The 13529-nt window shown below is 36.2% G+C and overlaps 1 protein-coding gene across 1 annotated transcript; it reads right to left on the bottom strand.

The window, feature by feature from the left end:
- Positions 1–19: 19 nt before the first annotated feature.
- itpka (inositol-trisphosphate 3-kinase A) lies at positions 20–12859 on the bottom strand. The gene is made up of 7 exons (XM_084097031.1): positions 12103–12859; positions 7318–7417; positions 6363–6576; positions 4802–5006; positions 3158–3256; positions 2070–2141; positions 20–1174 (listed from the first exon to the last, which is right to left on the bottom strand). The coding sequence occupies exons 1-7, from the start codon at positions 12541–12543 to the stop codon at positions 971–973; spliced, it is 1335 nt and encodes a 444-aa protein (XP_083953157.1). The 5' UTR covers positions 12544–12859; the 3' UTR covers positions 20–970.
- Between the last annotated feature and the right edge of the window lie 670 nt (positions 12860–13529).

The raw sequence follows: 13529 nt of genomic DNA, 5'->3' as shown, positions 1-13529 counted from the left end.
GAATTTCGGAAATACAGAATGATTTTTGAGCAGATGTTTTATTTGTCATAAACATACTGCACAGGGAACACTGTAATGAAACTCACCTGCCCCCCTAAAAAAAATATAGTGTCACAACGTTAAGTTTGTCTGATAATGAAACACTTTCAGTGGTGTGCAGGTATAGAAAATCACAACCCAGGTCCTTATACATAAAACCAATACTATATATCCATGCAATCATCCAAATAATCTATTACACCACCCTTGATTGATCACTGAAGTCAAAGCGATTAATATCATCATATTGTACTATAAATGCACTAGTGTTGTGCATTAATCACATTGTATCACTGTATGCGTTCCACGTATCTGTAAACTATTGCGTTCCACTAATCTGTTCTACTGTACATGTTAGCTTGATGGTACTTTAAGAAAACAGTCAGTTGTGCAACGTCAATTGTTTGACTAGTGTTTGTTGGGCCTAGACATGGAACAATGTTGCTAACAGCTAACCTTATATGATGTGTGAAGAAATGATTGATTTTGATAGATTCCAGCATGTAAACTACCAGCCAAAAAAATTTACTGAATTTGTCCCGTATGATCGAAAGGTTTATGCTTAAGTGTTTGAAGTTAGTTTTGTAGACAAATATATATTGTACCTGTTCATGTGTTTTTTTTTTTTCTTTCTTTCTTTTTTTACAAACTTCATTTGTAATTCAAATTTTATTTGTTTTGAACTCCTTTTTTTTTCTTTTCTTTTTTTTGGACATTGGGGAAGAGTAATTGTGTGATGTGCAATGACAACAAACAATTGGGTTTTTTAAACCATGATCATGGCGAAATGCTTTTTACAGCTTAATACTGTAAAGTAATGGACTTGCTCACTGGTAGTCTCCCCATAATGCACTGCAGAAGGTTTAAAAGTGTCTATCAGCATGCCGTAGCTGTCACTCGGACAGTAAGTGAAAAGTTCACAGTAAGAAGGTCACTCCCTGGCTAATAAGGAAAGGGTTTGCTGCAGGTTGTCAAGGCCCCATAAGTATCCGTCTTCTCGGTTGCCTTCCTCCCAGGGTCTGTAGTGATCCAGGTTCTGTTCCTCTGGGAGAGGGGTGGTTTTACCAAAATCAATGAGCCAGACCTCAGCTCTCTCTTTGTGATCATGAATGAAGAGAAGCGAACTGCCAATGACCTGAAAGACATCCAACAGTGACTATGTTTACATGTGCACCAATAATTAGATTTCTTTTCTTTTTTTTTACAATAATCAAAATAAGGACTTGATCATAGTAAGATGTTTACATATTTACATGGACTTCAGAATAATGTCACAGAGTTTATTCATGAAGTTTTGTGAACAACACACGTCATCCGTGTACGTCCGAGCACACGCACACTTTGTAATTAAAGTGTTTGCATGCCTGTTTATCGCAATTAAAATCATCATATGCCACAAAATTGAATGCGAGTATGGCTATTAACTATGATTATGAGCTTAATCGCATTAGTTTGATCGAAGCATTGCATTTACACAAGGTAAAGTTTAATCACAATATTGCCAAAATCTAATTCTAATCACATAATGATGATGCATGAAAATTTTTGAGGAATTGTTGAGGAGGACCAAATCATATGTAAAAACAAGATTTACACTACCGTTTAAAGATCGGTAAGATTTATTTTTTTTACATTTTTTAAAGAAGTCTCTTATACTGACAAAAATAAAGCTGGATTTATTTGATACATTTTTTTGTGGATGCCATCTTACTAACCCCAAACTTTTGTAGTGTATACAATATTGCAGTACAATATAGTACAATGTTAAATAAAAATATGGTGCATAATAAATAAAATAATATATATTCTTGGACATTTATAGTTAGATATTAATTTGAAAATGATTAACTCCAAAAATCTCATGTTAATTAATTAATTAGATATTAGTTGGAAGTGTACATATAGTGCTTACATAATAAGAACAATTTTAAAAAAAATGTTTTACATTAATCAGTAAATATTTACATAGCACAACTTAAAAAAATAAGGTAAAACTGAACATTACAGAACAAAAAATATATATATTTTACCTCATGTTTCTTGAAGAACTCGGAGGCTTTCAGTGCCTGTTTAATATCTTCAAGCCTTGTAATATAGGAGTTCTGTTAGGAAAGTGAAGGAGAAGAGCACATCAATAATCAATAATTCAACTAGAATTATCCTACAAGTGATTTTTTTTTCAGTATTCACTGGAGAGAGGCTCCAATTACACAAGGACACATTGTAAGTGCAGTTAATTTGTTTTCTGTTGAGACATCATATCTTCTGTGCTTGCCTATTATAAAATATTATTTAAACATAATTGTTTTAAACCTTCCAGCTATATCTGCTAGTTCTATTTCTACTGTAAAACACTTAATACATTTAAATGACATTATCACCAACTCCCCTTGTTCCTTTAAAGGGACAGTTAACCCAAATTAAAATTTGCTGTTAATTTACTTACCCTCAGGCTATTCAAAATGTAGGTGACTTTATTTTTTTCTTCAGCTGAACAGTAAAGAAGATTTTTAGCTGAAATCGTATAATGCAAGTCAGTGGCGACTGTCACTTTGAGAGTCAAAAAAACAAATACAGGCAAAACAAAATTAATACCTGTGGCTCCTGATGATACAGTGAGTTCTTATTAAGCGAAACGATCGGTCTGTGCAAGAAACTGAACATTATTACCTGTAATCCACAGCGTCTGCAAACGGTCCTGAGTGCATTCATAACAGTCTGAAGCGAAAGCTTCCTGTCACATAATGACCAATACAAATCACCAAGGACCCCGATTTCAGCTAAAAATCTTCTTTACTGTAAAATTCACCTACATCTTGGATGGCCTGAGAGTGAGCAAATCTTTGGGCGAACTATCCCTTTAATGCACCTTACCCTTCTTTTGAAGTGACATGTAGACCCCAAACTGAACAGATGAGCTTTTATGATTTATGATGAGCTTGTTGGAGCATCACTGAGAGTAAACAACATCTGCCCTTTTTACATCAGACATGTATATCCTGGATACAAAGCATTCAAGGTGTAGTTTTCATTAAGCTAAGAGCATTGTTCCACGGAAATGTAGGTGTGTGTGCATTATGTCAGAACAGGTTGATCCAGTTCTCAAGAACTCACGCACAATTATGTTTTTATTGCCCTCGACGAAATCCTTAAAGACCTGAATGACGTCTTCCTTTGACCGGGTCTTTTTAAAGTCTGTTTTGCAGGTTTCTCCTCTCTGAAATAAGAAAATAATGTATTGAATGTAAAAACAAAAAAGTCAGATAAAGAGTTTTTACAAATCAGCAGATTGAGGACAATATCTGAAATTTGATTTCTGTGAGGTGGCGCTTAAAGACATTTTCGGTGCAGGTTTGAAAGGGCCCGCATGTTCCAAGTTACCAGGTGGAAAGATTTATTTTTCTCTGATCCAATTCATTGCTCATGCTTTGTTACTAAGCAGATCCTTGTTTACCGTAGGGATTGCGGATGAGACATCCCCTTAGTACCGAAGTATCCATCATGCCAAAGCCATGTTACGTTATGTCTTCCACGTCAAAATCACCTCATATAATGACCACCAAACCAGAGTCTTATGTCAAGACCGTCATGTTAGAGTCGAGTCATGTCATGAATGCCAATTCAGAGCCTCTTCATGAAATGGCCACCACGGCAGAGTCAAGTCACGTCATGGTTGACACTACTTCTAGTGATAGCCACTGCTATTCTGTGTGTGGGCCACATACACCTCTTCAGAAGGGGCGGCTACAGCTATAGATCCTCTCAAGGTGGTAGCGTCCACTACAACACCTACAGAGAATGCAGCAGCTGTCATAGACCATACTGAACCTTCTGAGAACCATGTCACAGTCAAGGAGACCATCCATAAAAGGTTTAAGGATCGAGTCACAACCATTGACCAAGTCCATGAACTTTTCTTGCCCCAAATTACAACCAGAGAGACCATTCAGGAACCATGTCTGTCTCAAATCACGGTCACAGAGACCATTCATGAACCATAATCAAGTCAACGGAGGCTGTTAATGAACTGTCCATGATTCATGTCACATTCAATGAGGTCGTCCATGCCAACTGTGTCACATCCAAGGAGTCAGTACATGCCAGCCATGTCATAGTCATGAATGATGTTCCTGTTTCTGTACCACGATCCAGGCCTGCCCATGCTCTACAGTCATGGTATTTCATTGTTGCAGGACTTAAGCCATAAATCAAGCCATGAATTATGCCTTGTAACAGACCACTTCATGGTCCTGGCCCGCCTTCCCTCCCCCTTGTACGCCTCCGCTCCACCATCCTCTGGGACTTTTTTTTTGAAAAATGTTCTTGTGGTTTGGGTGTCTAGAGACATGAGATATGTAAGGCTGGTGTTTGGTTGGGCTCTTGTTTTCATGTTTTTTTGCTTTGTATTTCATGTCGTTATGTTTTCCATGTTATGTGATTTTCCAGGTGCTTCTTCAAGTGTTACGCTGTAACCTGCTGTCCTGAGTTTCACGTCCATGCCACACCATACCAAGTGAAGTTCATGTTTAAGTTATGTTCATTTTTTTAAGTCATCGTTTTATTTTTGTACACTTTTGGAATAAACTGCAATTGGGTTCAGAACTTCAGTGGATCCATTACAAATAGCTATATATATATTTTTTTTTTAAATGAATTTATTTAATATAACAATCTAGCCTAACACAAGTTTCAATGTCCTGGTTTTCTACTGAACTCAGATTCTGAACTCAAATTTGCTGTGATTTTAAGGCACTTTGGCTACCTTGATACCCTCAATGCGGAAGCCCAGAGTGTTAGTAGAGCTGAGACTTTCTCTCCACTGCATGTAGCGTGGTTTGGTTACTGCCTGCTGCTTCTTCTCCTCCGCTGTTGGAGCCTCACTGTCCACCTCCATCATCTTATTATACAGATCCTCACGCAGCTTTGGCTTCACCCTTGCCCGCACCAGCTCCTCCTCTAGATATGTCCTGAAAGAAAGAAAGTTAGAATTGGATATTTAACTACCTGAAAATGTACTGGAAATGGTGGAACCTGATGGAAATGTCTATTAATCATGGCTGAAATGTTGATTCAATCATGTGCATTTTTTTATTTTGTGCATGTGCATTTTGTTTTTATTGCAAGCTTGAACTTTACTTGACTTCCTGTGTGAGAAGAGGAAGTCACCAAGGGACTCCTTGCACAAAATGTCTCTCAGTGTGTAAAAACTGTGCGTGAAATGCATGTGAGAAGGAAGCCCTCAGGGACGCCCTGTCTGCCTTGCTAAGCATGCATGTAAGTTTTGATTGCATGTGCACAGGAAGCGGTTATTATTGTGCGCGGTGAGAGGGCCTCTCTCTTCATGAGCCCCACCCATTGCCCTGACAGGATGCAGGCCAACAACCAGAACAGGTGTTTCAGCTGACAGAGTAAACTCATCATGCACAATATGTTAGCATGAGTATGAAAAGGAGAGAATTAAACATTAGCAAAAGAAGTAATACTTGCTGTGTTATATTTGTAATATTGTGTGTTATTTAATATTGAATTATAACATATAACATTATATAGCAATATAATTAATAGTATACATTTAAATATTTGCACTATTTTACTTTCTGTTTATCAAAAAAAAAAAAAAACACGATTCCAACAAAAAAATTAGACAACATTGATAATACAAAATGTTTCATGAGAACCAAATCAGCATGATAGAATGATTTCTGAAGGATTATGTGACAATGAAGACTGGAGTAATGGCTGCTGAAAATTCAGCTTTGCCATCACAGGAATGGCAGTATATATATATATATATATATATATATATATATATAATTATATATATATATAATTATTAACTGACAGAGACTGATGGAAGAGAAGAAATTGTTGAATAAAGTCGTTATTTTTGTTATTTTTTTGTGCACAAAAAGTATTCTCGTCGCTTCATAAAATTAAGGTTGAACCACTGTAGTCACATGGACTATTTTAACAATGTCTTTACTACCTTTCTGGGACTTGAAAGTGGTGATTACGTTGCAGTCTATGTGGCGGTCAGAAAGCTCTCAGATTTCATCAAAAATCTCTTAATTTATGTTCCAAAGATGAACGAAGGTCTTACGAATTTGGAATGACATGAGGGTGAGTAATTAATGACAGAAGTTTCATATTTGGGTGAACTAACCCTTTAATTTGGCTTTTTTTTTTTTTTTTTACAATTTTACAATAATAATCTGAGTGTGTAAAACGTGTCCATTTACAATTTTACAATAATAATCTAAGTGTGTAAAACGTGTCCATGTAAAAAAAAAAAAAAAAGAGCATCTGTTATCCAATCACTGTACCTCACTCCCATCTTGCAGTCCATGACGTTCGGCAAATCAAAGTTGGCCAACAGGTCTTTCATTTTGAGAAAGAGCTCTCCGTCTCTCTCAACCACTCCATAATAGCTGGGCACGAAGGAATGTAAAGCATCCTCTTTCAGCCTCTCAAAACACAGCTTCTCATTCTCTGAGAACTTCTTCAGTATGGAGCCCTCATCCCCTGCTTTAAAGCTGCCTGGGCAGAAACACAAACACAAAGGAAGACTGGAGTCACTGGAGCACATATAATCAACACTGAGCCGCTCAGCCAGTCTACCAGATCTTATTCGCAATATATGCTTTCGTTACATGATGAGTGTGCACGCATTCATAGTGTTAAAAAATGTTAGATGTCGCATGTGTTTATTTTATTTTTATATCTGCAGCTTAAGGTGTGTAAATGAAAGTAAGATCATACGTAAAATGTGTATTCTTTGACATGAGACTCAAGCGTCATCACACTGCTCATAACCACTTCCCTAAATATGGTATCAAATGACTCTACTTCCCCATAAAAGCCCTGTTTACAAAAACACAGCCAGAAAACATGAGCTAAAATCAGTGGTGTTTTCACAGAGACAATCTGTCTGCAAATAAATTTGAATAAGAGAATTACTTATTGTCCAGAAATAAATAAGAAAGAAGTTAAAAGCTACAAAAAGCAAAGCTACACAAAATATGCTTTTTACACATGAAGTCAGATAATTACAATAATAGACTAAAAAGCATTCAAATCTGACTTGGTTTTGATAACATGTAAGTAAAAAGTAATATATTAATAAATAATTAAATTACTGTTAGTAAATTGATAGTCCCAAGCATAAGGTACAATGCTGTTCCATATGCATTTAACCCGGAAACTGTGCAAACTGTGTAGATATGGAACTGAAACATGAATGTACATCAGACAAAAATGAGCAGCATTTTTTGGGCATACCTTTATGGCCTGCTAACTGAACCCAGGACAGGCGTCTTCGTTGTGTGGCCACCAAAGGGCAATGGACAATAGTCTTCAGCTTCCACCAGGCATTGCTTTGCTGGAACACATTAAAACATAATCATCCATGACTATGATAGAAATGCATTAAATATTTCAAACTCTCTGCTGAATTTATATAAAGCTCAACCCTTGGCCACCCAACAATAAGTCTGAGATTGGATTCCAAAAAAGAAGAGTGACCAGTGACTGAAACCAACTGACAGTGTTTTTTTAAACACTGCACAATGTTCCTTAAGTGTGTAAGACTGACTCACACACACATGGTCTCATTTGGAGCTGTGAAGCTCAGTAATCCGGCACTGCAGCCCATAACATAGACATTTGTTTTGCTGCCCATTTCAAATAAGCATCCCGGAAACCATTTCTGTTCATTTGAGGAGTAACATTAAATGAAGCAAAGGCAAAGATAGCTAAGTGCAATGCAAATGTCAACGTGAAATGCGTTCACAATGCATATTACTTCTATAATGTGACATACTTCTGAGTGAACCAGGATATTTAGTGAGGAAAAATGTAGGATGGGAGATTGTTTTATCCATCTGATCCAATTTTATCCATGTCCTTCCTTAAATAATGTTGCTGGTCTTATTGTGAATTCTCCATTGCATGCTATTCCAACAGAGCAAAGTGGGGTCAATTTTCATTTCATGTTGATTTTAAAGTCATAGTGTAATGGTGGAGGTATGAAAATAGTGGAAATTATATATATATATATATATATATATATATGCAGGTGTTGAAATAGTAAGGGTGTAGTGAAGTGCAGTGTTTGTTCTTCCACTTGACATGGAAAGAAAAAACGTTTCTTACTTTCTATCTCTGCCGTGGAAGCAGAAGCAGATGATTCAAGTTTGCCAACATGTTAAATTGTCCCTCAGGCACAAGAGCTGATCTGAAAACCTTCTTTACAATGCAGCATGCAGCAATTATTGAGCCTTTAAATTGGACGTAGTACATAAAGCTGCTTTTGAAGGTTGGACAATATCCAGATAGTACATCATATTTAAAGTCAAGAAGACTGCATACGGCCCTGTATAAATACAGAGAAAAGCCATAAACCTAAGGCAATGACCTGCACTTTGTGGAACTGTGCATACACACATTTGTAACACACCATAACTAAATATTGAACGGGACCGTCATGCAGACAATTCAAACATTATGGTGCCAACTCTCAAACAACTACCAATCATGATGTATAAAAGTGTGACATGTTTTTACAAAAACATAAAAAGCTTTACCTTTAGTAAACATATGACATACTGAATAACATAAAACAGTCAACACTCTATTTTCCTTTTACAAGCAACTGAAAATCTGATATTAATAAGGCATTTATGACTTGAAATTATATACAAATCAAAGTGAAAATGTTACACATTAAAAGCTGAGTGTACCTTTAGTATCTTTTGTTTGCTAGTTAGACAAATAGACAATTTTCACAACTGTTCTTCCACTGTTAAAATGTGCTTCTTAACTACAGAAATTACATATAAAATATCTAATTTCCATTGTGAGTATTCAAGAGTTTATAAAACTGACCTTAAGTTGGTCTATATCAAACTGCGGATGGAAACTTGTTTGTGACACTGTGGCTTCTGCCTAAATGTCAAGCGGCAATGAGTTTGTTTTGATATAGGCTGATAAAAATGAAGCGTTTGCTACTTTGTGACACTGCATGTGCTTTCCTTCTCAGAATATTAGAGTCAGGAACAGGTCTGTGCAAACATAGGCTTTTTACAGTGGCTCTGCATGTGTCATTGAGCATCAACATTCAGTCAATTCATTCAGTGCAAGATGTCTAACTTTCTGAAAAGGAAAGAGTAGATACTATGCAGACATGATGTCCAGATTTACAGAGGCAAAGTGTTTAACGTACAATGGCAGCGAAGGCCTTCTACGGTATTGAATGAACCTGAGGACCACAATACATAACGCATCCATTCAAAATAATCCCAGACATGGCAGAAGTGAGAAACAAAACGTTAGGAGATGATCGCTTAGATTTATTTATCTAATTTAAATGTATTATTTGTACATTTTTATTTGTGATTCTCTCATATTTTGGCAGATGCTTCTATCTGAAACCAGTTCAAAGTCCTTTTTATTAGGATGTTCCTTTGGGAATTGAAGCCATAATCTTTGGTTGCTATACACTGATAAAAATGATTTTGTGGTGAAGTAAATACTACAGAAAAAAACAATGTAATTTCTACATGAAAAAGTTAGTTCAGGCAGGAATTAAAAAAAACCGAAGTACATTCTATGTTAGTACTCAATTCAAGCATGTAGAAATTAAAGCGTAAATGTCAACTTTATAAAAATGATTAATTAATGAGCTGTATTTACACTGTTTTATCTTTTGCTTTTGTTGTTAGGATTAGTAACTTGCCATTTTGTGACTTTTGGAGTTCATTTTCTACTCAAAATGACACATTCAAACACAAAAACGATCCATCAAATGTTACCGTCATTGTGTATTGTCTACTAAGTACTGAGGTCTCTGCGTTCACGTGTTGCGTAATTTCTGATAAGTAGATATGGTGTATCACACCATATCTATTGTATTAATTACTTAGATGTTTCTAAGTAAAGCGCATACTTTAAAAGTGTGGTTTAATTCAATGTTATATTTGAGTGAAATGTATTGCAAAGGAGACTTCAACTAAATAGATATTACTCAACCTTTTACTAGTAGCCAAGTTAAAATTACTTATTTTCTTTGTTACTTTCACTTAACTTAGTTAAGTAGAGTATACTTAATTCCATGTGAAATTTACTTTAAAAATATGAGTGCAAAAACTTGCCAAAGAAAATCAAGTACATTTTACTTATTGTTTTTTTTCAGTGTAGTTGCTAGCCGAGTAACAGAAATAATATGGGCTAATTTATGTACTTTTTTCATCATCCAGTTGGATGCTGCACAATGGTGCTGGTTGAGGAGGTTCCCCCTTCCATGTGAAGCGATGTAAGTGCCGAGAAAAGCACTATATACATGTAACGAATTATTATTATTATTTTCAAATTAGTATTTAGAGATCATCTTCATTGCTTGTCCCATCCACTAACAGGAATATTTTCTAAACAATTTGCAAAGGTCATCACTTCGAATTCACCCACTGTTAACAACATGTGAGTAGGCATATGAAAAAAAGGGCCTTGGCACAGAGCGGTTAAGCCTGTTGAGCTTGTCATTTTAACGCTCGAAGTGCTGCCAGGTTATTAAAGCTGCACACCTGTGATATTTGCGCAACTCAATATACATTGACGGCGCTCAATGCAAACAAAAACTAAACAATTCCAATTAAAACGCTGAACAGCCTACTTCGTAAACAATGAGGGAGAAACATATCAATCTGCTATGGATGGATGATGGATTTTTCTGTTATATTTTTAGTAACCCACTACTGCAAATGTTTCATCAGAAAGAGCATTCAAGAGCCACCTGATACAGATCGACATAGCCGCTAATGTCACGCGTTGTGTCACATATACAGTACTTTTGAAAATGGTGAACAGACATGATTTCACAATCAGAAGCAAGTACAGACAAACAGACACCCACACAAACATACCATAATGATGAACCAGCACGAGCTCTACAGCTAAAGATCGAACACACAGTTGGCATTGTGTTAATGGTGGAAATATGCAGATTTCAATCAAAAGTATCCTAATGCCTCAGTTATGGGGTCAAATGAAGATAACAGGTATCAAAACCCTCATTGGCAACTCAAGAACAGATAAAAAAGGATTTCATTACTTAACAACACGACAGTTCCTCATTACTAATAGTCTCATGTTCTCATGACATGTTTTGAATAGTCTTCTTTTATTTAGTTTAAGAAGAGATGTGTAAAAATAAAGTCCAAAATTGTATTCACCCCAAGTCTTTCTAAAAGTCTATATTTACCATATAACAAATGAATCACAATAAAAACTTAAGGCTATTTCTATTTATCTTATATATTGAAGACCGGGACTAGTTGTCACATAGTGAAGTTGTCACAAAAATGTCTCTCAGTTTTGAGTCAAACGGCCACACAAATGTGTGTTGCCCTAGAAGTGGTTTTGTATGTGGGTTTCAAACTCCTATTTCAATTAGCTCAAAGTCCTAGTTTTAGTTTGAAAAAATATTTTTTAATTAAAATTACATATTATTACCATATATGTGTGTGTGTGTGTTTATACGTATATATATAATTACAATCATAGTTTGCCAAGACAATGCTTATATTTTTGTTATTGTTTTGTTGCATTAATTATCTTGTGTTCTTTATTTGTCAGATTCAAGTGTAAAAACTTGCCCCTTGTAGTCTGATAACATGCATGGTAACATAAGGCTCAGCATCTGTCTAAAGAACTGTATTTTTCCCCCCTGGGCAAAAATAGTGGAAATGTAGCTTACTGCAGCAAAAACTCCAGCCAGAAATTTACTTAACTTAAAAATACATTATTCTGATAAATATTCACAAGAGTAAAAAGTGTGACAACTATAAAACCTACTGTCAAATAACCTTGCTCTACACTCCTGAAGAACATTTCAGTTAGCCTACATTTCTTTAAAAAAAAAAAAAAAAACTTTTTTCCACTACAAAGAACATTTTGTGCAATGGAAAGTTTCCATGTGTGTTAAAGGTTCTTTGTGGAACCATAGGCTAGATGCCAATAAAGAAACTTTATTTTTGTTAGTGCCTCCGCACGTAAATCACTATAACCTACCTCTCCTGAGTCTACCGAGTCCCCCAAATGTTCCAGAGTCACGATGCCTTTGCTTTTGGTCTCGTTGTCGCTGAGGATGTCATCCTCAGATTCGTCGAACGCCGTTGAGGATCCGTTGGAAGAGATTGAGGAGTTGGAGAGTTTGCGGCGCAACCGTCCGTTCACCTCCTCCTCCAGATCCTCCTCGGTGATCTCCCGTGAGTCCCCATCAGACGTGATGGTCACCTGCGGCACCAGGCACCCTCTAACCGGCTTACCGTCGCAGAGAAACCCTGCTTGCCCACTGTACTGTTCCGCCATCTGTGTTTGATCATCACAAATCTCTGTGGATGAAAAGTTTCGTGCGCGTCCTCCTCCTCCTCCTCTCCCTGATCCGTCGCAAACAGGAGACGAACGGGAGAACACCGCCTCTCTCAGCGACCTCCGCCTCTGTTTGGGCATCAAGGTGACAGGAGGGTTCAGGTTAACCCCCCTCTGTCCGAGGGGCCACACGCTGCTTGTGAGTGGGGGCCCCAAAAAATAAATCCTGCGTATCGCCGCGGAAAATATTCAGTCGGTTCAGTCCAGATAAGCTACTTTATTTCCAGTAAGTTATGTAACAAACGATCTCCATCCGGATAACTTTGTTTGGCTTTGTGGGAGTGTGTGGACGTGCATTCACAGCCACAGAGACCCTGTTAACAGCGCTCGAGCTCTGTGAACACACATCTTCCGCATTTGAAACGTTTCAGCGCTCTTCCTGACTTTTAATTTGTTCGGCTTTTGCTTTATAGCTCATTTCCTCATTCATTGTAGCATTCCAGACCTCTGTTTATTGTAATGTATCAGTCAAATCTATTACATGCAACTATGTTCAGATATCTAACAATATTATAAAGCATTGTTTTTCCCAATACAAATGATTTTGATTATTTCTCAGATTTATGTTAAATTATAATAAAAAATGTAAGGTATGCAAATGTCAAAACAGATAAATACTTTAAAGTCTTTAAAGCTTAATAGCCTAGGCCTATAATATTACTATAATAGCATATTACTATAATATAAATTTATTACTATATATTTTATCCTGTAGGCTAGTTCATACATAAAAAAGGTTTGTGGTTGTCAAAACTTTACAGGTGAAACTAGCATTTGGATGACATTTAAAAATGCCTAACTGTATGTCAATGTATTATAGTATAATGCAAACCTATTGGGGCTATTAAAGCTTGTCGTTACTGTCACCTAATGACTTTAAAAAAAAAATTTGACTTTTAATTATGGTGTCATAACACAAAACACATATGACACTAAAATAATGAAATAAACATTAACTAAATAACATAAAACATTCCAATGTACATAACTGATAACAGAAAATAAAAAATAAAATCAATTTAATTTTTTTAATAAAATCCAGACAAATGTGATGATTTACAAAATTC

This window comes from Abramis brama (genome assembly GCF_963993115.1).
Source record: "Abramis brama genome assembly, chromosome: 21".
In the NCBI taxonomy this organism is placed as follows: Eukaryota; Metazoa; Chordata; class Actinopteri; order Cypriniformes; family Leuciscidae; genus Abramis; species Abramis brama.
The sequence above is the reverse complement of the archived record's forward strand: the minus strand, read 5'-3'. Positions and strand labels throughout refer to the sequence as shown.

Excerpts from the sequence above, each read along its gene's own strand:
- itpka (XM_084097031.1), bottom strand. The coding sequence starts at position 12,543 with ATGCCCAAACAGAGGCGGAGGTCGCTGAGAGAGGCGGTGTTCTCCCGT. Across the intron at positions 6,577-7,317 it reads TCAGTTAGCAGGCCATAAAG|GCAGCTTTAAAGCAGGGGAT; the intron begins GTATGCCCAAAA and ends GTTTCTGCCCAG. Across the intron at positions 3,257-4,801 it reads TCCGCATTGAGGGTATCAAG|AGAGGAGAAACCTGCAAAAC; the intron begins GTAGCCAAAGTG and ends TTCTTATTTCAG.